The sequence below is a fragment of the Phocoena sinus genome, chromosome 10 (assembly GCF_008692025.1).
Source record: "Phocoena sinus isolate mPhoSin1 chromosome 10, mPhoSin1.pri, whole genome shotgun sequence".
Taxonomy (NCBI): domain Eukaryota; kingdom Metazoa; phylum Chordata; class Mammalia; order Artiodactyla; family Phocoenidae; genus Phocoena; species Phocoena sinus.
In genome coordinates this window covers 9,964,830-9,991,165 of record NC_045772.1, presented here as the reverse complement: position 1 = coordinate 9,991,165, position 26,336 = coordinate 9,964,830, and the positions used below count along the sequence as shown (strand labels likewise).

At 57.8% G+C, this 26,336-nt stretch overlaps 1 protein-coding gene across 1 annotated transcript; it reads right to left on the bottom strand.

The window, feature by feature from the left end:
• Positions 1–1,993: 1,993 nt before the first annotated feature.
• Positions 1,994–25,907, bottom strand: KCNJ4 (potassium inwardly rectifying channel subfamily J member 4). The gene is made up of 2 exons (XM_032646229.1): positions 25,689–25,907; positions 1,994–3,850 (listed from the first exon to the last, which is right to left on the bottom strand). Exon 2 carries the CDS (start codon positions 3,809–3,811, stop codon positions 2,474–2,476), a length of 1,338 nt encoding a protein of 445 aa, XP_032502120.1. The 5' UTR covers positions 3,812–3,850; positions 25,689–25,907; the 3' UTR covers positions 1,994–2,473.
• Between the last annotated feature and the right edge of the window lie 429 nt (positions 25,908–26,336).

Below are 26,336 nucleotides of genomic sequence, written 5' to 3'. Positions count from 1 at the left end.
TACACACAAACCTACCACACACACACAGAAACATCCCATACACACAATACACACATACGTACCACACACACACAGACACATCCCATACACACAATACACACATACGTACCACACACACACACAGACACATCCCATACACACAATACACACATACGTACCACACACACACAGACACATCCCATACACACAATACACACATACGTACCACACACAGACACATCCCATACACACAATACACACAAACCTACCACACACACACACAGACACATCCCATACACACAATACACACATACGTACCACACACACACAGACACATCCCATACACACAATACACACATACGTACCACACACACACACAGACACATCCCATACACACAATACACACATACGTACCACACACACAGACACATCCCATACACACATATGTACCACACACAGACACATCCCATACACACAATACACACATACGTACCACACACACACACAGACACATCCCATACACACAATACACACAAACCTACCACACACACACACAGACACATCCCATACACACAATACACACAAACCTACCATACACACACACAGACACATCCCATACACACAATACACACAAACCTACCACACACAGACACATCCCATACACACAATACACACATACGTACCACACACACACACAGACACATCCCATACACACAATACATACAAACCTACCACACACACACAGACACATCCCATACACACAAACCTACCACACACACACAGACACATCCCATACACACAATACACACATACGTACCACACACAGACACATCCCATACACACAATACACACAAACCTACCACACACACACACAGACACATCCCATACACACAATACACACATACATACCACACACACACACAGACACATCCCCTACACACAATACACACAAACCTACCACACACACACACACATCCCATACACACAATACACACAAACCTACCACACACAGACACATCCCATACACACAATACACACATACGTACCACACACAGACACATCCCATACACACAATACACACAAACCTACCACACACACACAGACACATCCCATACACACAATACATACAAACCTACCACACACACACACAGACACATCCCATACACACAATACACACATACGTACCACACACACACACAGACACATCCCATACACACAATACACACAAACCTACCACACACAGACACATCCCATACACACAATACACACATACGTACCACACACAGACACATCCCATACACACAATACACACAAACCTACCACACACACACAGACACATCCCATACACACAATACATACAAACCTACCACACACACACACAGACACATCCCATACACACAAACCTACCACACACACACAGACACATCCCATACACACAATACACACATACGTACCACACACACACACAGACACATCCCATACACACAATACACACAAACCTACCACACACACACACAGACACATCCCATACACACAAACCTACCACACACACACAGACACATCCCATACACACAATACACCCATATGTACCACACACACACACACACACACACAGCATGTCTCTCTCTCTCTCTCTCTCTCTCTCTCTCTCTCTCTCTCTCTCTCTCTCTCTCTCTCTCCGTTTCCCTCTATCTCTCCTTCCCAACCCTCCATCTGCAATCAGCCTACCGCTAATGGACCATGTACTTTATTAAAAATATATAGTTACAAACTCCATTGTCAACCTGGGCTGGGCCTGCAGGCCCGGAGGGCCCACAGGGAGGGATGGCCCTTTCCCTGCTCCTTGAGGTCCCACTTCTGCACCCAAACCCAGTACTATCCACGGGCCAAGAGAGCTGGCTCCGAGGGTCTCAAGGGACCAGCCAGCTGGGCAGGGGAAGGTTGGGCTAGAGGGGTGCGGAGTGCGAGGGCTGCACCTCCTCGCCCTGCAGGTACAAATGGCAGAAGGTGGATGTGGTGCCTCCATCTCTCCATTTATAGATATTTACGAAAGAAAGTCATGAGCAACAGACCACAGTCATGCAAAAGAAACGCACACCCCTCCCACCCCCTCAAACTAACCACCGGCCCACCCCGGAACCCCAAGACGCCCACCCCCCGACAGTCCAGCCGCCTTCCCCAAGGTTCTGAGAGCAAAGGGGGAATGTCCTTGAAGGGTCGGTGGGGAAAGGGTGGTGGGTCTGGGGTTCCTGAGCCGCCAGTGGGTAGGTGCTGGAGAACCCAGGCTGACCAGACGGAGGGTATCCTGGCCCTTTCCCAGGCCTGGGTTCTGGAGTCAGTAGGAAGGGGCCTCCCAGTCTCTGAAGCCCCCCAGCTCTCTCCAGAAGGTCCATGGAGCCAGGGTGAGCCACTCTGTCCTGAGTGCGGTGGAGGTGTCCTGGCAGCCCACCCCCGGAAGAGGCTCTGGTGGGAAGCAAGAGGGCGGGCCCGGAGGTCAGATGGCGGACTCCCTGCGGTAGGAGATGTTGTCCAGCGGGAGGGTGGCTTGCATGCGCTCCAGATCCAGGTGGCTGCCAAACTCCAGCATCCGGATGATGCCCGCCTCCTCCTTGGAGCCTGCCTCCAGGCCCAGGCCCGCGGCCACGGCGGCAGCGGCCGCGGCCTCCTCCTCCATCTCCTCTTCCTCCTGGCTCATGAGGGCCAGCTCGTTCTCATAGCAGAAGGCACTGGGCGGGGGCGGTGGGGCGGGCAGCACGGTGATCTTACTCTCCTGCAGCTCCCGGGCGGAGCAGCAGGGCGTGCCGGCCACCTCGTAGGTCTTGTGGAAGCGCGAGTAGTCCACCTTGTAGTGGCTCTTCTCCTCAAAGACCACGGGCTCGAAGCGGTGGCCCCATAGGATCTCGCTGGCCAGGTAGGAGCTGCGGGCCTGGGTGGTCATGGCCGTGGCCTCCACCATGCCCTCCAGGATGACCACGATCTCAAAGTCCTCCGACTCCAGCTCCTCCTTGCCCATGCCGTAGAGCGGGCTGTCCTCGTCGATCTCGTGGACGATGATGATGGGCGACACCAGGAAGATGCGGTCCAGGCCGATGTCGTAGCCCACGTTGAGGTCCCGCTGGTCCAGCGGCAGGTACTCGCCCTCCTGGGTCATGTAGGGCTTGATGAGCTGGGCCCGCACGTGGGCCTCCACGATGTGGCTCTTGCGCAGGTTGCCCACGCGCCACATGAGGCAGAGCTTGCCGTCGCGCACCGAGATGACCGCGTGGTGGCTGAACAGCAGCGTCTGCGCCCGCTTCTTGGGCCGCGCCATCTTGGCCATGATGGTGCCGATCATGAAGGAGTCGATGACGCAGCCCACGATGGACTGGACCACCACGGCGATGACCGCCAGCGGGCACTCCTCCGTCACGCACCGGAACCCGTAGCCGATGGTAGTCTGCGTCTCCACTGAGAACAGGAAGGCACCCAGGAAGCCGTTCACGTGCATGATGCAGGGCTTGGCGGCCGCCGGGGCCGCCCCGCCGCCTCCCGCCACCGGGGCCCCCGCCGCGGCCCCCGCCGGGCCGGCCTCCAGGTCACCGTGGAAGAAGGCGATGCACCAGAAGAGGAGGCCGAAAAAGAGCCAGGAGACAAGGAAGGCCGCGGAAAAGATCATGAGCATGTAGCGCCAGCGCGTGTCCACGCAGGTGGTGAAGATGTCCGCCATGTAGCGCTGCGACTTGTTGCTCAGGTTGGCGAAGTAGACGTTGCATTGGCCGTTCTTCTTGACGAAGCGGTTGCGGCGTTTCCGCCGGGGCACGTGGGCCTGCCCGTTGCGGCTGTGCCCGTGCATGTCCTGAAGCCGGCGTGGTCACCTGGGAAGACGCAGGGCCTGCGGGGGAGAAGCAGACACGTGAGACGCTGGGGAGCGAGTGGCTGCCGTGGGAGCGGCTCTCCAAGGGCCCCCAGAGTCCGGGTTCCAGGGCTGCAGGGAACCCACCCAGTGATGCTCAGAAGGGGCGGAGCCTGGACTGGGACCCAAGGCTTCCTCCACCACGTGGGCAGAATGTTAAGGTGGTTCTGACAACAGGGAGGGAGTGCCTCTGTGGCTGGCCCAGCTCTGGGATCGGGGTCTGCCAGACCAGAAGCTGAGGCCACCGGGATCCAGGCCCTAGTCCCAGCCCCTCCCGCTGCCCCTCCTCCCCCACCGAAACCTCCTGCGCCCGCTCTTCCGGGGGCTTCCTGATGCCCATCTCGGCAGCGCCCTCGCACTGTTTGTCCCACGTGCCCTGAGCAGAGGAAGTGGTGAATGCTCTGGGCCCCGCTCACCTCCCTGGGCTCAGCCTCTGCCCTTCTGGGTCTCTCGGGGGTCGGACATTCTCCTGTGCGGTCCAGTTCGGCAGCCACTGGCCACCTGTGGCTCTTACATTTAATTAAAATTAAATAAAACGTTAGCTTCAGTTCCTCGGCTGCGCTCGCCACATTTCAAGGGCTCCGTAGCCACATGTGGCTAATGGCCACCATACTGGACAGAGCAGATGCAGGACATTTCCATCATTGCAGAAAGTTCTACTGGGCAGTGCTGGGACCCACAGCCCAACGTCAGTTCCTGTCCTGTCCCCAAACTTGTTGGGAGCAGCGGTGGGTGAAGACTCCAGTGTGGGGGTCAGGACGGACATAAGGGGAGCCCTGGTTTTTGGCTCCCGTGTAGGCATCCCTATTTCCACATCACAGGCGAGGAAACGGGGGCTCAGAGAGGGGAACTGGCCTAAGGCTGCACCGCTGGTAAGTGAGTCCAAGTCCAGGTGTGTCTAACTCCTCAGCCCCCAGGCGCTGTCAGTTTTGCTGAGTTCGCGGTGTGAAGACCTGGGGTGGCGGAGGCAGACACACCACTACCTAGCTATGTAAGCTCAGGCAACTTATTTCACCTCTCTGAGCCTCAGTTTCCTCAGCTGTAAAACGGGGATCAAAACCCTACCTCACAGGACCCGCGGAGACAGTAGGTGCTCAGTTAAAGCCAGTTGCCCTCCTGCCTTCTTTCCCGCTTCCTAGAGCCGAAGGAAGCTGGTGAGAGGCAGGATTTGCCTGTCAGCATCCCCAGCTGTTTCGGTGGAGGTGGCCTCTCACCCTGCCGGGTGGCGGGCGTGCCAATTGGGCCCACGCAGGGCAGACCTTCCCCTCACCCTCCTCTCCGCTGGGGCCCCAGGAGAGAGATGGTGCCGCCCAGGGCCCCAGCGGATGGCAGGGCCGGGGCTGGGCCCAGGCCCGGGCTCCTAGTAACGTTTTGGCCCAGAATTATATAAGGCTGGAAGTTTCTATTTTCTGTTCTATTCTTCTTCCTGATCTAATTGTGCATCTGTGGCAATGTTTATACACTTCCCCGGTTCAGGACAACTTGGTTGCCGCAGCAACCGGTGCGTGCCAACGCTGTAATTTGGAGATCAACAGCTTCAGAGCCTGCCTCTTCCTGGGAGAAACTCCCTCTCTCAGCCCAGGGAGAGTGAGCCCTGCCCCCATCTCCTCCCTCCCCTGCGGTCACCCTATCCTGACTCTGGGTTCTCCTCCCTTTCCCCCTTAAAAGGAGCTCCCTGGATCCCACAGTCCTGGATTGAAGTCCCAGATCCACCATGTAACTTGGGCAAGTTACGTAACTGCTCTGCACCTCAGTTTTCTCATCTGGAAGATGGGACCAGTGAGACCCATCAGTCTAAAGACCTAACAGGTAATGCGGGTGTGCAGGGCTGGCCCTTAAGAGGTCATGATTTTAACTGGGCTTCCCAGACCCTCTCTGCTACCTCCCCTAGAGTCCCAACAGCCAGGGCTCCAGGTGGGTAGCCCTGAGGGCACTGGGGGCCAGGGGCACCTTCTAGGCTATAAATGGCTTTCAGAGAGGTCTTCCTTCGCTAAATACATCCCTCTCTGCTTTGTCTCACCATCTTGAATGCATCCATTAGCACCACAGAAAGAACCAGAGCCCGTGGGAAGGGTTTCAAGATCACTGATTTCAAGACCCTCATCTTACATCTGAGGCCAAGGAAGCTCAGAGCTGAAATGAACTTGCTAAGGGTCCCAGAGCAGGTGCGCCAGCCCTGAGCAATCACCTCACTTCCACTCCTGGAAGGTCAAGGAGGGTGCTCCCGGGAAGAGGAGCTTCCTCTCTGGAGGGGGTTGGGGTAGGACTTCGGGGCTAGGGAAGAGAGGGCACCAGCCCAGCCCTGGCAGGCCCTGGACCCACCAGCCTCAGGTCTGCAGGATAGAGAGGCAGAGGGGACAGAGTGTAGCAACCTGGGCCTTTGGTGGATGAAGACGGTGAGGCCCAGAGAGGGTAAGGGCCCTGTCCAAGGCCAGACAGGAGCCCAGGGTGCTGCAGGGCCCTCAATCTCTGCCCAAAGGAACTGGTCCTGACCTTGGGAGTTCATCTGGTGCTGCAGGAGAGGGTTCTTCGTGGGGCTCCCCTCACCAGCACTGCCCACTGCTTCCCATCCCTTAGTGGAAGTGCCAGGAGTCTCAGCGAAGCCCCAGGACGAGGCTCTGTACATCCCTACCCCCTACACTCACACCCTCCACTTCAACACCACCCCAGCCCCTGCCCTTCCATCACCCCAATTCCCCACCCCCAGCACCCATATGTAGCCCGGGGAGGGGCACAGCTCATCTCCCGGCCCCACGCCTCCTCTCCCGGTCACAGCAACCATTCCCCGAGCCCCTGCCCTGGGCCAGGCCCGGGGCCACCACCGTTGTGCCTGCTAGCTCAGGCGGTGCTCAGAAACGTCCACTCCTGGGCCTTTGGGAAAGCTGCCCGCGAGCACAGGTGCTGCCACCAGGTCCGACACTCCACCACGGGCAGCCCATGTGTGGGGCGTCCCCCTGAAGACCCTGGGCTGGTGAGGGCCCAGCCCCTCGTCCTCAGTCACCTGCCCAGATACACCACCACTCCATCCATCACCATAGCCCCTGCGCAAGAGCGGGGGGTTCAGCTGCCGGCACCGCACGAGGCTGACACAAAGTGAGGGGTACGGAGCTCGGCCAGTGCTCGCAGGTCACAGCTGCCAGGAGACGGCCAGCTTTTCTGTCCCTTGTTTGTCACACGGGGCTTCCTGGCGAAGGCACAAGGACCCAAGGGAAAAGTGTGAAAGAGAAAGGGACACAGATCATGGGAGAGAGGCGACAGGCATTGATGATTGGGTACCATCTTCCTCCGAACATAGGTGTTTTATTAAAAGAGAGACAGGGAGAGCAAGGGTGCCCTAGCTGTTCAGGTGCCTGTACCATGGCTACAACTAAGTGTACTTTTCTGGAAAAAGGGAGCTGGTCTAATCCGCTTGCACTGAAAGAGCCCTGTGCGCACACACTGGGGAACAGGTTTTCTATGGTGGGGGCCCGGGCGCTCTGGCTGCCTCGCTGGGTGACCTGGAACAAGTCCCTCCCCTTCCCAGCCAGGCTCTCCCTCCTTCATTCTAAGAGTGCCGCCTGCAGCGTCTTTCATGGTGAACGTTCTTTCTTTTGGGGAAATAATGGGGATGGGAGATGCTGGCTGCTTTTTGAAACGTAATGTCCTTTCTTAGCCGAGTGAAGAATCGACAATGCTGTGTAAGTTACCAACTCTTTTTTTTTTTTTTAAATTTTGCTGGGCTGTGAACATCTGGATCCTGGACAGCTAGGGAAACTGAGGCTGAGAGCAGGGCTGTGGCACATGCGTCAGCAGCTGGCGACGGACACCTGAGCCTCAGGGAGAGCGTGAAGGGGACCAGCAGGGCTGTCAGCTCGCTGGCACCAATCTCTATCCTGCTCCTTCCTGAGGAGTTAGGGAGGGCTGGACCCTGCCTGCCAGGGGGTCCAGAGAGGCAGGAGGACCACCCCGCACCTGTGTCCTCTTAGGTTTTCCCTATGATATGATGACACCAAATGCCCCCTACTTGCCCACAGCTCCCTTTGCCGAAAAAAAGCCAATAAAGTGGCGGCAGCCTCAGCGGTTTCCCGCAGCCTGGGAAGGCTGTGCAGGCGAACCTCCCCACGAGCACCCGCCGCCACTCGTGGGAGTCACGGTGGCGTCTGCAGGTGCGTCACGCAGGCCCTCTGGCCCCAGACAGCAGCAGCAGCGTGTCCTGAGGCCCAGGCGGGCTGGCCTGGCCGCACTCGGCCCCTAGACGGCGGGCGGGAAGGGGGCAGAAACGCACACGTAGTGGGTGCCTAGCCCGCCTGCAGGCCTTCAAGCACCCCACTGATGTTGGGTGGGACAGCAGGGGAGGCGGAGGGACCTGCCGGAGGTCACACAGCTCAGAGTGGGGCCCAGCTGAACCCGTCATCCCTCGGTGGCCGCCCTCAGAGAGGGGACACTCTGGAAGTGCCAGCTCTATGCCAGGCGCTGTCTGGTCCCTCTTGCTGAAACATCACTATGACTCTGTTAATTGAACAAGTATTTATTAAGCACCTACCACAGCAACAAGCAGGGTTATTATTTCTCTTCCCAGCTGAAGAATCACAGGCTGGGGGTGGGGGTGGGGGAGTAGGGACGGGGATGGGGTCACACAGCAGATGTGGCAAAACCGGGATTCCGACTCAGGCCTGGGTGGGTCCAGGTCCTGGCTCACCCTGGTCCCCAGCCTCTGGCCTTCCCTTCACCTCCCACGATGCCCTGTTCAACCCGGACCCCCTCATGCCTCTCCCCAGCTCTCCAGCCTCAGCCCGAGCCCCCTCTGTTCTCTGAAGCCTTCCGCGGCTGCACTGCCAGCCTCCAGCCCTGCTTCCTCACAGCCCCTTGACCCTCACTCGGCTTCTTTTCAACTTGATGAAAATAATGTGCTGGTTAAAGCCTCACATTCGGGGCTTTAACCAACACATTAGGCTCTCAGGCTCGGCTCTGTCAACCTCCTAGCATGTCCTCTGTGGACCTCGGTTTCCTCACCTGCAAAATGGAGATGATGCTAACAGTACCTACCTCACCTACGTAATAGAAACATCAGCTGGGGGTTCAACAGGGCATTGCGGGTAAAACGCAATGAATGAGATGAGATGAAGATGATGATGGTGATGAAGATGACAGTGTAAGAACACTGGTCTGGGAGACCGGAAACCTGGCTTCAAGTCCTGGCTCCACCACTAACTGCTCCAGCCAGGGGCTCCTTCTCTCCATCTGCAAAATGGGGGACCGTAATTGCTCTCTGGCCAGAGAGCTGGGAAGATGTAATGAAGCAAGGGCCCAGCACAGAGTCTGAAATAAGGCGGGTGATCTGGTGGGCGTTCTTGAGTCTGATGAGCCCCACTCATTCCTGAGTCCCTCTTGGGCCTGAGGGGAGGCTGCCTCTTCTAGCAGATGTCGCACCCTCGGGGAAATGGGGGCGGTGCAGGGCAGAGGGTGGGGGGAAGAGAAGATTCCCCTGGGAGAAGTGGAAGGAATTAACAACACTGCCCCATTTCCCAGCCTTGTGAGGAGCACAGGGCCTGCCCCCAACCCCAGCTCTGACTGAGGCCTCTCAGGCCTGGACTACCTGCTTTGGCAGGGAGGGTCCTTTCATCTCACACACATGGGGATTTGGAGGAGCGAGAGGACTTAAGTGCAGGCAGCTGTGCTCCTCAAAGAGTAAGAGGCGGCTAAGGATGGATCTAGCCATGGGGGTGTCCCGTCCTGCCCATGGTCCTCCACAGGCCCCTGTCCTGCTCCTCAGACCCTGGGAGGTCTGACTACCTTCTCTCTATGAATCTCCAGAGCCCAAATCTTCCCCCTCCCAGGGCAGTGGCTCTGACTCTGGAGTCTCTGTACCACTTTCCAACTGTGTGACCTTGGGCAAGTTACTTAACCTCTCTGGTCCCTGCACGCCTCATCCTTAGGTGGCTCTAAGAGTATTCCTTACCTCATAAGATTATTCTGAGAGGTAAATGGGATCATGCACAGGTGCCCAGCACAGAGTAAGTGGTTGGTAAGTGGTACAAATCACTTCAGAGGCTGAACAGTCCTTCCCTCGATCCCCTCCCCTGGATTTCAGATGTCATGCCCCGGAGCCCACCCTGCACCCATCATGCGGCCCCGACCAACTTTTCTTCCAACACCAGCACTAGGGAGCAGGTGAGTAAGAGCAGTGCCCTCAGACTCTCACGGAGCTGGGCTGGCTGGCTCCAGCAGGATCCTTGACCTCTAAGCTTCAGTGCCTTCATTTACAAAGGAACACAGTAACGCCTACCTTGCAGGGTGGTGTCGTGAGGACCAGAAGCAGATTGTCAACCGTCATAAAAGTGCAGGCCACACCGTGGGGGCTCAACAGACTCTCTTCCTCCCCCTCACCTTCTTTTGTACCCCGAAATCCCACTGCACACGTAGCCCCTCCCCCACTGGCCGGCAGTGTGACATTGCGAAATCCACACGGAGCATTTAGTTTGCACTTGCTCTGTGCGGGCACTGTTCTGAGGGCTTTACGCTGATCAATTCCTGCCATCCTCATCATGACCTCAGAGGAAGTTTCCGTTTTCATCCCTACTTTATTTATTTTTTAAATTTTTTTGGCTGCACCACGTGGCTTGCAGGATCTTAGTTCCCCGACCAGGGATTGAACCTGTGCCCCCTGCTGTGGAATTGCGAGTCCTAACCACTGGACAGCCAGGGAATGCCCCATCCCTACTTTAGAAGTAAGATAACCAAGGCACAGAGAGGTTCGGCAACTTGCCGAAGGTCACACAGCTTGTAAGTAGTAAAGCCAGGATTTGGAACCAAGCAGTTTGATGCCAGAGCACAATCATTAGACACTCTGCTCTCCTGCCTCAGAGAAACACTGTCGTATCAAAAGTTTCTTCCACTTAGTAAACACTTATCACGCCTGCCCTCCTTTGTGCCGGGTTCTGTCCAGCAGGTCCTACTGGGAAAGGAGAAACTGGGTCATAGGGCAAGTTGGAGCCAGGAACTGGGTCCCTGATTTGAGGTCCAGACAGAGCCTAGACACACAGGTGACTCTGGGCTCCAGAGGGGCTCTGAGCAGTGTGGGGTGAACTGGCTCATTCCTCCAGCTCTACAACCACCTCACCTCCCAACCACTCAGCCAGCCAGTGAACAGGTTTAGAAAGCAAATTCCCCAGAATGTCCAGACGGACCTTCCAGTCATGGCCAAATGGCAGGAGCTGGTGGCTGGAGGACAGAAGGGCCACGGCTCCAAGCTGCAGGTACGCCCTGTGCTGCATTGCTGACGCCTGGCCCCTGCCCTGATAGATGGAGGGCTCCCTGCTCCCAAAGGAGCCTCTTCTGTTGGCCAGACAGTCCCACCAAAGAGGCCCCCCAGACACCTTTGCCCTCTCCCTATAGGAACCTGAAGGCAAGAGCAGATCCCCGAAGGCTTCTCTCTTCCAGAACAACCTCTGCTCCCTCGCTGGTGGTGGGATCCAATCCCCCACCGTCTTGCTGTGGCCTCTAGGGACCTGCTCTGCTGTGTGCTCCTTCCTCACAGGCGCTCACTCAGTTACTACTGCACACTTGCTGCGGGTCAGGCACAGGCTGTGGACTCACGCAACTTATGCTTCGGTTGGGGAGAGATGCTATACACGTAACAAGCATTTGCACAGGTGACAGCCAACAGCTGTGGTGAGCTGCTTGAAGGAAAAGTATGGTGTGACGTGAGAGAGAAGAAAAGGGGCCGTAGTTCGATGGGGGTCCCCGAAGGCCTCTTTGAGAAAATGACATTTAAACCGAGACCTGAGTAGTAGGTGGGAGCCACGACAATCGGGAGAATTGTGTGTCTGTGTGGAAGAGGGGTGTAGAACATTCCAGAAAGAGAATCTGCAGCAAGGCCAGAGAGCGGGACTGAAGTGAGCAAGAGGGAGGGTCGCCCAGGACGAGGCCCCAGAGGTGAGGGGTGGGCAGGGTTTCAGAATTCATCCTCATTGCTATGGGAAGCGGGCAGGTGGTGAGGTTTTGCCTGGTTTGATCTTTTCAGCTTTCATGTGACATCTTTAAGACAAATAGGAATAAGCTGTAATATAATAAACCCTTGTGTATTCACCACCAGGATTCAAAAATAAAACGTCCTCAATATGGCCCCAGTGGCACCCCTGCCCTTGTCTGGCCTCAGAGGCCTCTGCTGTCTGATCCTGGGGCACACACTGGAATGAGATGTCAGGATGCTTTGTGGAGCACAGTGGAAACTGCAGGCCAGCGACAGGGCTACCACTGCTGCCCAGGCGGCTGATGACGGTGGCCTGGAGCTGCCAGGGTGGTGGCAGCGTGGCTCACGAGACGTAAAGAGATTGGGGACACATTCCGGACAGAGAGCCCCCAGGTGTGGCGACGGGCTGGGTGGGGGGTTGGGAAGAGGGCTGTCAGGAGTAGGTAATGGTGAGATGCTGAAAGAGGACCAGTTCCTAGTGTGCTGTGGCCTTGGAATGTCCACATCGGGAAGTCCACGGCACGTCAGCCCCTGAGATCCGGACAGAGCTAGACTCATTCGATCGTGTACACCTGGATGAGGCTGTAAGCTGTAAGAGTGGAGGAGATCGCCCAGGCAGGGACGCTGGATGGGAAGAGAAGAGGGCCTCAGACCCAGCCCCGAGCATCTCCGGCACGCGGAGGAGAACCTGCCTCCGCAGATGGAGGCCAAGGGGCAGAGGGAGAGGATCAGCAGGACAGCGGGGCCCCTGAAGCCAGGAGAAGAGGGAGTTTCAGCAGAGTCGCCCAGTTGGCCCTGACCAGCCCAGGCCGCCTAGGCCAGTGACGCCACCTCCTTTTCCCCATTAGGGTGCTCCCTCTCCCTGGCCAGAAAGGGTGAAGACTCCTCATGGGCAGAGGAAAAGGCAAGGTGCTGGGCGGGGTTGGGGGGGGCAGGGGGCAGGAACAGAGGTGACTTCCGCACAGCCCACAGCAGCCCTCCGATCCCAGCTCCACGGCCAGGGCTGGGCGTGATCACTGCCAGCCCCTTCCCCCATTGTCTCATCCTGGGCTTCTCAGCAAACAAGACTCCAGGAGCTGGAGCTGCTGGCCTGGGAAGAGGGTCTCCCAGAGTTTGGGGAGTGGGGGCTGATGCCCCCTCACTCACACAGGATTCCTTGAATTCTCTGCTGGGCTCACAGGCCGAACCTAAGAAGAGGTGTGGGGAGGAGGGGGAGTGGGTCAGGGGGGTCAGAGCCAAGTGCCAGGGCGAATTCAGCCAAGACCACCCCGGGCAGCTTCGGAGAGCCATGCGATTGCCTGTGACACTTGTGTGGGCTCCTGGGCCTGCAGACACTCACGCACTCAAGGAGCCAGGCGCCTGGTTTGCCCAGCCCAGACTGGAAGCAGCCCAAACACGATGGCACACCGCGAAGCCAGTGAAAAAAGGAGGGGGAGCCCGGTAGGAAGCGGTGTAGGTCTTCAAGATGTGTTTTTTTGTTTTGTTTTGTTTTGTTTTGTTTCTGCGGTACGCGGGCCTCTCACTGTTGTGGCCTCTACCGTTGCGGAGCACAGGCTCCGGACGCGCAGGCTCAGCGGCCATGGCTCACGGGCCCAGCCGCTCCGCGGCATGTGGGATCCCCCCGGACCAGGCCATGAACCCGCGTCCCCTGCATCGGCAGGCGGACTCTCAGCCACTGCGCCACCAGGGAAGCCCTTCAAGATGTGTTTTTAAGTGAAAGAAGGTAACCGTGATGAACACTGAGCATAGTATCTACCATTTGTATAAAAAAGGAGAGAAAAGAAATTTATAGATACACATCTTTGCTTTTCTGTGCTTGTCTATGGATGGAGACCCAGGAAACTGGTGACACGGGCTGCCTCCAGGGAAGGGAAGCAGGTGCCTGGGGGAGGGGTGGGAGGAAGAATTCTCACTGTATTGCCGTTTGTGTCTTTTTAATTTTAGAACCATATGAATGTATTACCTACAAAAAAAAAAAAGACACATAGAAAGTTTTAAAACTAGTGTGTACCTATGTGTATTTTCCGAGAAGGGTCATAGCATTCATAAGGTCCTCAAAACGGACTGTGATCCCAGAAAGCCTGAGAACAAACACTTCACTTTGGTACTGAGCGGCCATGGAAAAATGTCTTAACCTCTCTGAATCGCATCCATAAAAAGGGAGGGACAACACCCACTTCACAGGCATGTTGCCAAGATGAACAGTGACAGTGGAGGGTAAGGGGTTATAAACTGCAAAATGCAAAAACCCTTTGTGAAGGGGATGACTTACCGTCACCTCCAGTCCTCTCCGCTGCCCCCTCCAGGGCTCCTCTGAGCCCACGGTCCTCCCAGCAGTTCTGATGGAGGCTGCTGGCTCACCCTTGCCTCCCTCCTCAAGTCCTCCAGGCCTGAGGGCCCCTCTGCGGGTTGCCCCTCTCCCAGCCTCTCTATTCAGAACCCATGCAGTGTCCAGGCTCAGCCTTGACTAAAAATACCACCCGGCCCCAATCGCCCTCCAGAGACAAGCAGATCTGGCACCTGCTCCAGTGTCTGCTGGGCGTCTAAGAGGCATCACAAACCCAGCATAGCCAAGATGGAAGGATCGCCCCTCCCCTGCCTTCCCTGTCTCTGTCTGACCTTCTGGGGGCGCTGCTCAGGCATCCCACCTGGGCGTCATCCTTCAACCCTCCCCGAACCCAAGAGTCCTAATAATGGTATGATAACTAACATTCAGTGTTTACTCTGGGCCAAGCCCTGGCCACTCCTTTGACCCTCATGACACCCTGGAGGTGGGCACTGTTATTTTCGTCCCCACCGGGAGTTCAGGAGCTTCCCCAAGCAGGTGGACCGCAGGAATGGGACCTGGACGTGGGTCCCAGGCCCAGTCCATCCAGCCTGCAGCGCCCTCCCTGCCGCAAGCCACGTCACTGCCGACAACTGCACGGGGTCCTCCCTGAGCCTCCCTGCCTCCACTCCCCGTGCAGTCCGTCTCCACACGGGCTGAGGACCCACGTCACTCCTCAGCGTGGAGCTCTCGGCTTCCCACGGTGCCGTCCTGCCCTCCAGTCTCCCCTCTCCACTCCCACCCCGACCCCCGACCACTCGGGCCTTTCTTCTTGCCCCTCCTGGATAAAATCCTCCAAGACTCCACTGCTCACACCTTCCTACCATTCAGGTCTGGACTCAAAGGCTGCCTCCTCCAAGAGGCCCCCCAGGCATTCTCCGTCTGCGTCGTGGTCTTCCTCACAGCATTTATCCAATCCAAACTGACTTCACCCACAGTCTCCGCGAGTGCCGGGACCTCAACTCTCTGCTTCACCCCTGAACCCCAGTGCCTGGCACAACGCAGACACTTAATAAACATCCGACGACTGACAAAGAGATGAGGTAATTTCAGCCTGTCATAATTCCCGTGAAGGGCCTAAGCAAGGGTGATGTGACAGAACGTGACCAGGGAGGAGCTATTTTTGTCACCAGAGTTAGGGAGAACCTCTCAGTGGAGGTGGCCTCTGAGTGGAGACCAGAAGGAGATCTTCTGTGGTGCTGGAGTGGGGCAGGACATCCAGGGCCTCGGGCCTCGGCCTCACACTCTTACGGAGCACTGGCTTCTCAGCAGGTGTCCCCAGGTGTCCTCCCAGCTGGGCGCCCAGGGTCCTAGGCCCATAAAGGAAGCTCCGAGGACAGGAGGAGGCAGTGCCGGGGCAGGGTCAGCAGGAGAGGGCGCAGCAGACAGGCCTCGGAAGGGCCAGAGAGCGGCAGGAACATTCGTGCTCATCCGCAGCCGTGAGGGACTCTTGCTATCAGAATGCCTACTAAGCGCAGGGAAAGAGCTACGTGCTCACCCGTCACCTCTGACCGTCTGCCAGCTGGCTCCTGAGGCCAGAGACTCGCAGACTCCATCCACTCATTCATTCATTCATCACCCTGAAAACACGCTGAGCCGGACGGGCAGCTGCCCTCCTGCCTAGTATGTGTCCAACACAGCCCAGTGTCGTCCCTCGGAGGGCACTCCATAAGTCATTGTGGAATGAATGAACACTTATTGAGCACCTGCTGTGTGCTGGGAGAAGAGAAATGAGTAAGACACCACCCTGCTTTGCTGAGCTCCGCAGGTAAGTATGTGAGGAGGGCGGAAAGGATCCTCACGGCCAGAGGGCTTGGAGAGAAGGTCGCCAGAAAGACACGAGGCAAACAGAGAGCCCAAAGACAAAGCAGGGCTGGGCGGGGGGGCAGAGAGCAGGACCTAGGCCCCAGGGTGGGGTGGTTGACCAGGAGGCTCGGGGGCCTGGAGCTAAGTGGGCTGCTGGGCAAAGGAAGGAAGGTCTGAGGACAGAATAGCAGTATCCTGCAATTCTCAGCACTTATGTTCTTAAGAACCAAGCACCCTGGAGAAAAGGAATCTGGACACTCAAGCCTTCTCAGTGTTGCCTCCAGGATTTCTATACAGGGCAGTAAATTTCAGACTTTCTGACCAAGACCCAGAGTAAAAACATATTGTAGGACTTCCCTGGTGGTGCAATGGTTGAGAATCCGCCTGCCAGTGCAGGGGACACGGGTTTGAGCTCTGGTCCGGGAAGATCCCACATGCCACAGAGCAACTAAACCCGTGAGCCACAACTACTGAGCCTGTGCTCTAGAGTCCGCGTGCCACAACTCCTGAGCCCGCGAGCCACAACTACTGAAGCCCACACACCTAGAGCCCGTGCTCCACAACAAGAGAAGCCACCACAATGAGAAGCCAGCGCACTGCAACGAAGAGTAACCCCCGCTCACTGCAACGAGGGAAAGCCCGCGCCCATCAATGAAGACCCAACGCAGCCACGAATAAATAAATAAATAAATAAATCTGTATATTAAAAAAAAACATATTTTACATTGCTACTCATCATACAATACAGTCCATATATTTTAAGAGATGAAACAAAAGCATCACAAAATAATACCCTCATTACATACAAGTGCTTGAAATTTTCTTTTTTTAAAAACTAATTTATTTTATTTTATTTATTTTTGGCTGCATTGGGTCTTCGTTGCTGCACGCAGGCCTTTCTCTAGTTGCGGTGAGTGGGGGCTACTCTTCATTGCGGTGCGCGGGCTTATTGCCGTGGCTTCTCTTGTTGCGGAGCACGGACTCTAGGCGCACTGGTTTCAGTAGCTGTGGCACGCGGGCTCAGTAGTTGTGGCTCGTGGGCTCTAGAGCACGGGCTCAGTAGTTGTGGCACACGGGCTTAGTTGCTCCGCGGCATGTGGGATCTTCCCAGACCAGGGATCGAACCTGTGTCTCCTGCATTGGCAGGCGGATTCTTAACCACTGTGCCACCACGGAAGCCCGAAATTTTCTTTTTTATTTCATAAAAAAAAAAAAAAGCGTAAGTAGTGGACTCAACTAACTCAATTTCACAACCACTAATGGGTCAGGACCTGCATGCAATTTGAAAAGCACTGACCTTCAGGGTGCTTAGGAGCTGTGAATGGGTTGAGATGGGATCTAGGGCTTATCTTGAAGCTGCAACTGACCATTCTTGGATCACGGGCTTTGGGGGGCACACAACTGTGGGGAGAGTTGTTGGAAGTCAAGGGGGAGTATGTGCAACAGTCTGTTAGACCCTTAGGGTCACAGGACCTCTGCACTGCGGTCCAAACAGGGACTCTGGGTTCTGGGTCCAATCCCTTCCCTGGCCCTGTATTAGAACCCACTGCTATCCCCCTCACAGATGCCATTCAGCAGTTGCTTGCCCACCCCCCATGACAGGGAGCTCACCCCCTCCTCAGGCAGCTCCCTAGAGTGTGGGGAGTGAGGCTCTGCCGTGCTACTAATGCAGCTGGTGACTGTAAGTCCTTCCCATGGCTGCCTTGTCTGTCCTCTCTGTCCCCTGGCCTGTCATCTCAGGGACCCGGGCCAGCTCCAGCACGAGGCCATGGCCTGCTCTCTGCCCCACTTGGTTCCCTCTCCTCCCCGTGGCCCGGCTCCTGCCCCATGGCTAGGGGGTGGCCCTGGAGCCCAGCCAGAGAGAGGCTCTTTCCCAGGTCAGGTGGCCTCAGGATCTACAGCTGCACAGCCTGGCGCTGGTGCTCAGCCAGGCCTGCCCCCGCCCAAGCAGGTCTGGAGCGCTCAGCACAGAGGTCAGGCGCTGACACTCAACACAGCCAGAGGAGCAGCGTCTGAAGGTGATGACCAGGGACCTGGAAGTCTGCCAAGAGCGGCCACTGAGGGGTCAGGACACAAAGAAGCTCATGTCTACAACAGGCCATGTTATACTGCCAGGCTCAAGAGATCTTCCCAGCAACCCGCAGATGCGGAGGCACAAGCCCACCCTACGGGTCAGGGGATGGAGGCTCAGAGAGGTGAAAAGGCTGCCTGAGGTTACACAGCCAACTCAGGGGCGGAGTTGGACTCGAACCCAGATTTTCTGTTTCTCATCCACAGGCCTCAGCGGGGACTACTGAGGCCAGAAGAAAGAAGCCTTGGGGGAACAGGCTAGATTCCTCAGACCCCAGAGTGCAGAGCCAAGGCCAAAGTGGGGGGCAGGTCTCAATTAGCAGAACCCTCTAGACACAAGCGGGCTGCCCCGGGAGATGGTGAGCTCCCTGTCAAAAGGGTGTGAGGGGCTCTGATGCCCATGTGTCAGAGTGACTGCAGCCTCGTCTGCCCCCCGTTCACGTCACCCACAGCCAGGGCCCCTCTAGCTCTGTACCTGCCACCTCCCCTGTATGGCCTCATGGAGTTCTCCCATTGCTGACCCCTGTTCCATCTGTCCCCAGGCTGAGTGGCACCTTAACTCTTCGGTGGGGGGGGGAGGTGGCGGGCTAGACTTCTCAGGCCTACAATGGGAGAGGGGAGGCTCCTTCAGGGAGTTTGGGGTCGCGGTTGGAGAGGAGCTGCAGGGTGGTGGTGGGGAAAAGACTTCGCTGGGGTGTCCCAGAGGCCAGTAAATCTTGGTGCCAATTCTGCCACCAAGGCGAGGCTGGGCAAACTCCCCTCCCCAGGCCTCAATCTCCCCATCAGTAAAATGGGATCGGCCCCTCACTGTGAATGTACCCCCTCCTCCCCGGCCTAGCTAAGGTCCCCTCCCATCCTCGCTGCCCAGGTGGAGCTGGGATGGGCTCCGAGAACAGGCGGGGCAGCAAAAGGAAGAAGCCAGACACTTCCCCCCACCATCACCACAGGTAGCCCCTGTTTCACAGAGGAGCGAAGCGAGGTCCCCAGGGGGATGGTGACCCGGTTAATGTCACTCAGGATAAGTGAGTGATCCAATCCCAGGCCTGTCTTCCTCGCTCAGCTGCACCCACTGTGACAAGGGGCTGCTGCCCCTGCCCCTCTCTCCAACCTAGGGGTTTCCCCAGGAGATCAGCTCATCCCCTGCATAGATACAAGGAGTGTCTGAGGGAGACAGAGGTGTCGGCAGCCCTGGAAGAGGGGAGGCAAAGGAATCAGAAGGAGCCCCGAGCTCTGGTCCAGCCCCAGCTCTGTCACCATCACTGTGTGACCTTGGGCAAATCACTGTGGTCTCCGGGCTCCATTGCTCCATCTCCCAGCAGAGTGCTAGAGAAAAAGCAGACACAGGAGCAGACCAGCACTGCAGGGTAAAGGTGGGGAGAGTGGCCTCCTTCATCTGAGACCAGGGGCTGTTTCTGCACAGCTGCACCCACGCCCCACCGCATCTCCCCCCTGCCCTTCTGAAGCCCCCCCCACAAGGCCCACCCAAGCAGGTCTAGACCCAGGCTGCCGGCTGATAGGTCACCATGGCAACGCCAACTCCCTACACAGCACCAGCCGGGGTCTGGACCACCAAGGACCACCTTCCTTGGTAGCCCCTCTCCTTGACCTGCCAATGCTCTCCATGGGCACCTCCCCCTGCTTACAGGCCAGATGTTCCGCATCTGGCAGTAGGGCTGGTCAACGACTGACCAGGTAGCCACAGGCAGGACTGGGGGAACTTGTGCAGGGAGAGGAAGGGGAGCCCCAGGCTGGACGGGATGCCCCCTCCCTCCCTCAGAGGCCAAATGGAGGGTCGCAGAATGGCTAGAACTGGGACTGGGTGCATTCCCAGCGGGACAAACAACACGTGGCTCTTTCTACCCGTTGGACCTGGGGCAAACTCTTGCTTCTCATTGGGCCTCAGTTTTCTCACCTGAAAAGTGGGAGTGACGGCCTTCAGAGGGTGGCGGGGAGGTTTAAGTGAGGTCATGAATACAAAGTCCAGCGTAAAGCCTGGTACATTGGACCTTGTCCCCTTCCTGCAGCTGGACCTCTAGGAAAACCTTTGTCACCCCAGCGGCCAAGCAATAGCACCATCTATCCGAGCAGTTCGCGTGTATGAGATGTGAGTGAGCGGGTGTGAGTGTGTGCAAGTGTGTGAGAGAAAGCGTGTGTGATAGTGGGCCAGAGAGTGTGCGAGCTGGAGGGGGTGTGTGTGTTGGGAGGAGGTGAGGCAGGGGGATGCATGCGCGGGGGGCCACGGGGGCCGCACCCCAGCCTTCCTCCCACCCATTTGCCTGGCCCGTGTGTCCTGAAAAGGAACAGGGGTCTTAGAAGCAGGTGAAACCCATCAGTTCAAATTGAGTCCAGTCACTTTCCATTTGTGTCCAGCTGGTCCCTCCCCCTCGCTGAACCTCAGTTTCCCCTTCTGTGAACAGAGGGACCCACCAATGCCCCAAGTCAGGTTCAACACAGGGACCAGATGACGGGCCGCAGGGGCAGAACTGGCCCCGGCCTTTGGGAATGGGGGGCTGAGACCCGGAGCAAGCTGGAGCGTGAGCTCCCCTGTCCCCCAGCTGCACCCCACCCACCACCCCGTCAGGCCCGTGTGCGCGCCTGCAGGAGCGCGCGTGTGTGACTCAAGGTCTATTCATAGCTGAGCTCCACCAGCTGCAGCGTCACAAGCAGAGGGGCCTCAGCCCATATTATTATTTCAATTACCATCTGAATTAAAAGTTTGAGCAGCGATCAGCCCACGTAGCGAGGAGAAGAGGGAGCAGGAGAAAAATAAAGATGAAAAGGAGAAGAAGGGCTGTGCTCGGAGATCCCCCCGCACCCCAAGGAGGACTGAGTCGCTGAGGAGGCTTAAAGGTTATGCCAACCCCCAGGATTCCTGCCCGCCCTTCTCCCAGGGCCCAGGGTCCTCATGGGAATGGGAGGAGCGCTTTGAGAGACAGCCCAACGGCAGGCACTTTGTAGAAATAGATCATTTAGTCCAGATTCTTGACCACGCGGATGGGCGTACTAAGCTCAGAGAGGGTGAGGAACTGACCTAAGGTCACACAGGGAGCCACACCCAAGGCTGCTGGCTCCAAGACCCTCTCTTGCCAGACAGGTCCCATCTACAGTTTCTCCTGACCTCACAGGCTGTATGACACTGACATCTGTGGATGGCCCTGGGGCAGGACCAGGGAGGACAGAGGTGGACCTGCTATCCCAGCTGGTTTCTCTTCCTGCTTCCTTCTCCCTGTTCCCAAGGCTGGCTCCCTTACCCACGGCCCTAGCCTAGAGCCAGCACTCTCAGCCCTCTGCCAAAGCACCCAGCAGTCTGCACTCCCAGTCCCAGACCTCACTCCACCATCAGCCCAAAGGCCCCTCCTTGCCCACTGGCGCAGGGGACAGAGCCCTGGCTCATATCTGACTCTCCAGTCAGCTTTGGGCAGGCCATTCTTTGTCTCTGAGCCTCAGTCTTCCCCTTTGTAAAATGAGTTCTCCCCTTGGGCGCACGTCTATTTCTATGTCTTCAGAACAGAGCCCCCATGGGATCTCTGAGGGGGTGTCATGCTCTGGGGCGACGCACCACCTCCTGCCAAGCCCCATCCCAGGGGAGGGACGACGTTTTCCACTCTTTCCTCAAGGAAGTCCCAGGGACAGCCCCGGAGCATCAGACTCAGGCCCGGACTCAGACCCAGGTTCCTCCACTTCCCTGCTGTGCGACCTTGGACAAATCACAGAGACTCTCTGAGCCGTGGCTCCCCCATCTATAACACAGGGACCTCAGTTCGACATTGTGGGGTTGCTGGGAGGGTTAAATGAGGAGGAATTTACAAAAGCTCCGAGCCCAATGCCTGGCACGACGACGTGAGTTTCCTTACTGGGAAGCCGGTAAGTGATGGGTGCTGCTTCCCGGCTCCTCCTGGGGGTATCAAAGACTCTCGAGATTTTGAAGGTGGGGATGCTATTCAACCTCCCCCATAAAGCAGGAGTCACCAGGGCAGATCGCTGGCAGGCACTCAGTCAGCTCTGCTTGAATAGCTCAGGAATAAGAAGCTCGTACTTCACAAACAGCCACAGATGCACCTCTAGCTCTGGGAACCTTCTGGAAGGGGCCATAATCTTCCATCTGAACCCCAAATCCAGCCTGGCCCTGACTGGGACTGCCTGAAACTGGCTTGAAAATGAGCCTGAAAGAGAGCTCTTCAAATAGACCAAGTGAGGGATGGGAATAATGGCCAGGGACGGTGAGGATGGGGCAGCCAGGGAGCAGGAAGGGAACAGGGAGGGGGCCAAAGTGAGAACTGGGCCCTCGAAACTCCCGGGTCCTGTCCGGGCTGGCCACAGTCTTCCACAGGAGGTGTGTATATCTGCCTGTCTCTCTGTCTACTTCCAGGCAGGGCTGGGAGCCAGGAGCCCTGGGTTCAGGCCCCAGCTCTTCTTCCACCCCCAAACCATCAGTGTGACCTTGGCGGGGCAGGGGTGGGGGGTCCACTTCCCTCCCTGGGCTTCGGTTTCCACTTTCGTAAAATAAGGGCATCAGACCAGTGATTTAAGTGCCAAGCCTTCTGTCTGAACCGAAACGCTCTCCTGCCAATGGCTGTGTCAGCCTGCCCCCCACCTCCAGCCCAGGGTGCCGGGAGCCGTGGGGTCCCTCAGTGTCCGGTTTCATGCCAGAGACCCTGTCTCTTCCCCCGTCCCCCTCGTTCGTGTCTAGTACCTCTTTCACATCTAGGGCTTTTGAGGGTTCTATCACCCCATTTTACAGGTGAGGAGATGGAGGCATAAGGAGGTAAAGTCACTTGCTCAAGGTCACAGAGAGCCATTCAAAATTCAGGACTCCTCCTCTGCGCCCGGGACAGCGGTGGGACTCAAGGGCATCTTTCTTCAAGAGAGTCATCAAGATCTTGAATGGCCAACAGTTCTCGATACAGATGTAGACTCTGCACGGGGTGAGGGTGAGGGGGCTGCCCAAGGTCACACAGCAGAGCGATGACAGATCGGGGTCCTGAACGCAGGCTCCCTGCCTCCCAGGCCTCGCCTAGCCCGGGGGACAGCAACACGGCCTGACCTGCCCTGCCCTGGGATCTCCGAGATTAGAGCCCTTGTTCTGCCTCGAGGCCCTGCCTGGCTGCTCCCGGAAGCCCCCAACACCTGGGACTGAGGGGGAAGAGTGAGCAGGAAGACAGGAAAGAAAGTTGAGGGTTGGCCGCTTGCCCCCCAGCCCTCTGTCCCTCCCTCTCCTTCTCTCCTCGTGCAAGGGGAGCGGTGGTGATGTAATGCACTCGGCTTTGGTCCCGATGCCAATCTCAGAAGAGAGACGACAGATTGCGTGAGCCAAATTTGGCATCCTAGGGGGAGAGGCATGAAAAGTGGAGATGTGGAGGAGAGGAGCGAGGAGCCTGGGGAGGCGCAGGAGAAGGCCCCCTGCCCAGCAGACCCCAGAATGCCTCCCTCCTTCAATGCCGGCCCCCACCTCCTCCCCAGCCCACCTGGCCTCGGGGCCTCCCCTCCTCACTCTGCGAGGCCGGCCTGGCTGCTGCTGGGACCCTCCAGGCCTGGTGCTGCCAGTCCTGCCCCCCCGACACACCGCTCCAGCTCCATTTCCCACCGCCGCTAGTCTCCTGGTTACCATGTTGCTGGTTGTCATGTCGCTTACATGTCCTCGTGACTCAGTGGTCCCCGCAGAGGGGCCCCCTCCTCCTCACACCCCCCTCGGCACACGCCCCCGCCTCCCCCAGATCCACATTAAGAACCAGCCCGCCCTGTAAGCCTACACTGTTCCTCCTCCCCTTCCCTCTTAGATCCTAAGCTAAGAAATTTTTTCACGGCATCTCCTAAAGCTACTTTATTCTCTGCTCCGCAAATGTCTGTTAAGAACCTACTGTGCTCCAGGCTTGTGTCAGCTGCTTCCAGAGACCTCACATGGTCTGTAAATCACTTGGCAACCCAGTGAAGTCAGTACCATCATCCCCACTCTCCAGCTGAAGAAACTGAGGCTCAGAGAGGTCAGGCCAGCTGCCCAAGGTCACCCAGCAGAAATTCAAGGCCAGCTTTGTCTGCTCCCAGTCACCCCAACACTTTTTATGGGAGAGGAGCTTCTCTTTCAAGGGTAACCCAAAGGTTCCTGAGGAATAGCTCCCAAGCCCCAGTTCCCCCCTCTAATTCTGGGTACTCCCCTTCTTGGTCAGCCTTATTTCAGGCCATATTCCCCTCTCCCCATTAGCTGTTCATCTTTCCAAAGGTAAGATGAGTCCTTACTCCCATGTGTTCAGCGCTTCCCCAGCCTGAACAGTCCTCAGCTCATCTGAGCGCAGGCGCCCCCTCCTCCCCTTGGAGGTCAGTGGGACAGGGAAGAGTGTCCTCGTTCCACAGATATGGAAGTTGAGGGTCAGGGAGGAGAGTGACTTGTCCACCATGCTGGTTCCTCAGCTAGCTGAGCTGATTTCTAGAAGCCTAAATGGAGGATATACAAGGCCCACTGCCCAGCGTGGAAAACCCCAGAAAGAGCCCATCCTCCCAGTGGAGAACAGAGTAGAATATTCTAGGTTCAGCCCTCCAGACTCCCATTTGGCTATGGGTCAGCTCAACGGCCAACAGCCTTTGCTCCTGCCATGTTGCACCTCAGCCCGTATCCTACCACCATCTTTGACGTTTTGCTCCCCTCATCCCAGGCCGAGCCAGGACCACCGTTTGGCTCTCAGGCCCCCCAAATCCTGCCAACAGCTCCAAAAAGCCCCAAAGCCCTGGAGGTCACAAGACTGGATGTGGGGGAGAAGCAGAACAGACATTTTACACACACACACACACACACACACACACACACAGGTCTGGCTCCTCTCTGGGCCTTGCATGCGTGGCTCTTAGGCCTCCCTCCCTCAGTTCCCCGTTCCCTCAACCTGCTTCTTGACATCCTACTTCTCTTGAGGCCCTCACCTGCCAACTCAGCCAGGCCACCCTCCACCTGTCTCTCCCCCTCCCCCACCCTCTCCCCATCCCAGAGCCTAGGCTCTGGGGGCAAAAGTGTCATGTAGATGCTGGTCGGGGGACACTGCGCACCGGCACGCTTGCAGGGAAGTTTCCCTACTCCAGGGCTCGTTCAGACCTCTCTTTCCCTGGGGTTCTCCGTCTGGGAAGGGAAAAGCAGTCTTGCCTCTCTGCACAGCCTGTTTCCACCACCGTGAAATGTGAACTGCCTTCTTCTCTGGATACCTGTCCACCAACCCTAGGGTATTGGGGTCCAAAGTAGGTGCTCAAAACATGAGAAGTGGGATTTTGTTGTCAGGGCCATTTGCAAACAGGCCGCAGTTGGGGAGGTGGAAAAGGAGACACAAGTCACCTGCCTTGAAACTCCTCCAACCCAGTGTGACAGCTGGGGGTGGGTAGAGGCAGGGAAAGGTCATGGCCGGGGCAGAAGGTCAAGGCCCCTTTCACTCACCTCTACCCCCCTTCCTGGCAGAAACCCAGATCTCAACGCTCCCGACGACGACGACGATGGACAGAGGACAGAGCTCACCAGGTCCCGGGGAGTCGCCTGACCGCGCTGAACGCACGCCTGGCCGCGGGAATCCGGGTCAGGGATAAGGTGCTGAGCGGGCAGGGACCGAGCCGCCAGGCCCTGGGACACACAGACACGCACGCGGCCGGACAGACGACGGACAGCGCCAGCGGCGAGCGCGGCCCCGGCTTACCGCGGGGCGCAGGGTCCGACGAGTCTCCGGGAGGCGGCGAACGGGCGCTACATCCCAGGCGCAGTCGGGCGGGCGGCGTCCCGGGCGGGGAGAAGGGTGTCCCGGCGCCCACTCCCCGCGAACTCGGTGGGCCGGCCCCGCCCCCCCTCCCCGGCTGCCTGTGGGTCTGTCCGTCGGTCCCCGGGTCTCGCGGTCTCCGGGCCGTCCCGCGCCGCTCCCCGCGGGCCGCCCAACTTTCAGCGCTGCCCCGCGCCGCGCCCTCGGCGCCGCCTCGGCTTCAGCATCGTCGGGCCCCGGGCCGGGGCTCAGAGCGCGAGGGTCCGGCGACCCATGGCGCTGGCGCCCCCCGCCCCCGCCGCAGGCTCCTTCCCTCCGCCGCCCCCACTGTTCTCTCGCTGTCACTCCGCGCTGCCCCCCGCCCTGCGCTCCGCTCCCTGCCCCGCTGCGCTCGCCTCTGGCCCCGAGACCCCCGCGGCCGGCCAGCCCCGGCTCTGCCGCCACCTGCCCCGCCGCGCCCTCGGCTCTCAGTTTCTCCCGGTCTCTCCTGCCCCCGTCGGTCTCTCGGTCTCTCCCTGCGGGTCCCTGTCTTCGTCTCCGTCGCCTTCCCAGTCTGTCCCCTGCCTTCCTCTACCCCTGCCCTGTCTCTCC

Excerpts from the sequence above, each read along its gene's own strand:
- KCNJ4 (XM_032646229.1), bottom strand. The coding sequence starts at position 3,811 with ATGCACGGGCACAGCCGCAACGGGCAGGCCCACGTGCCCCGGCGGAAA.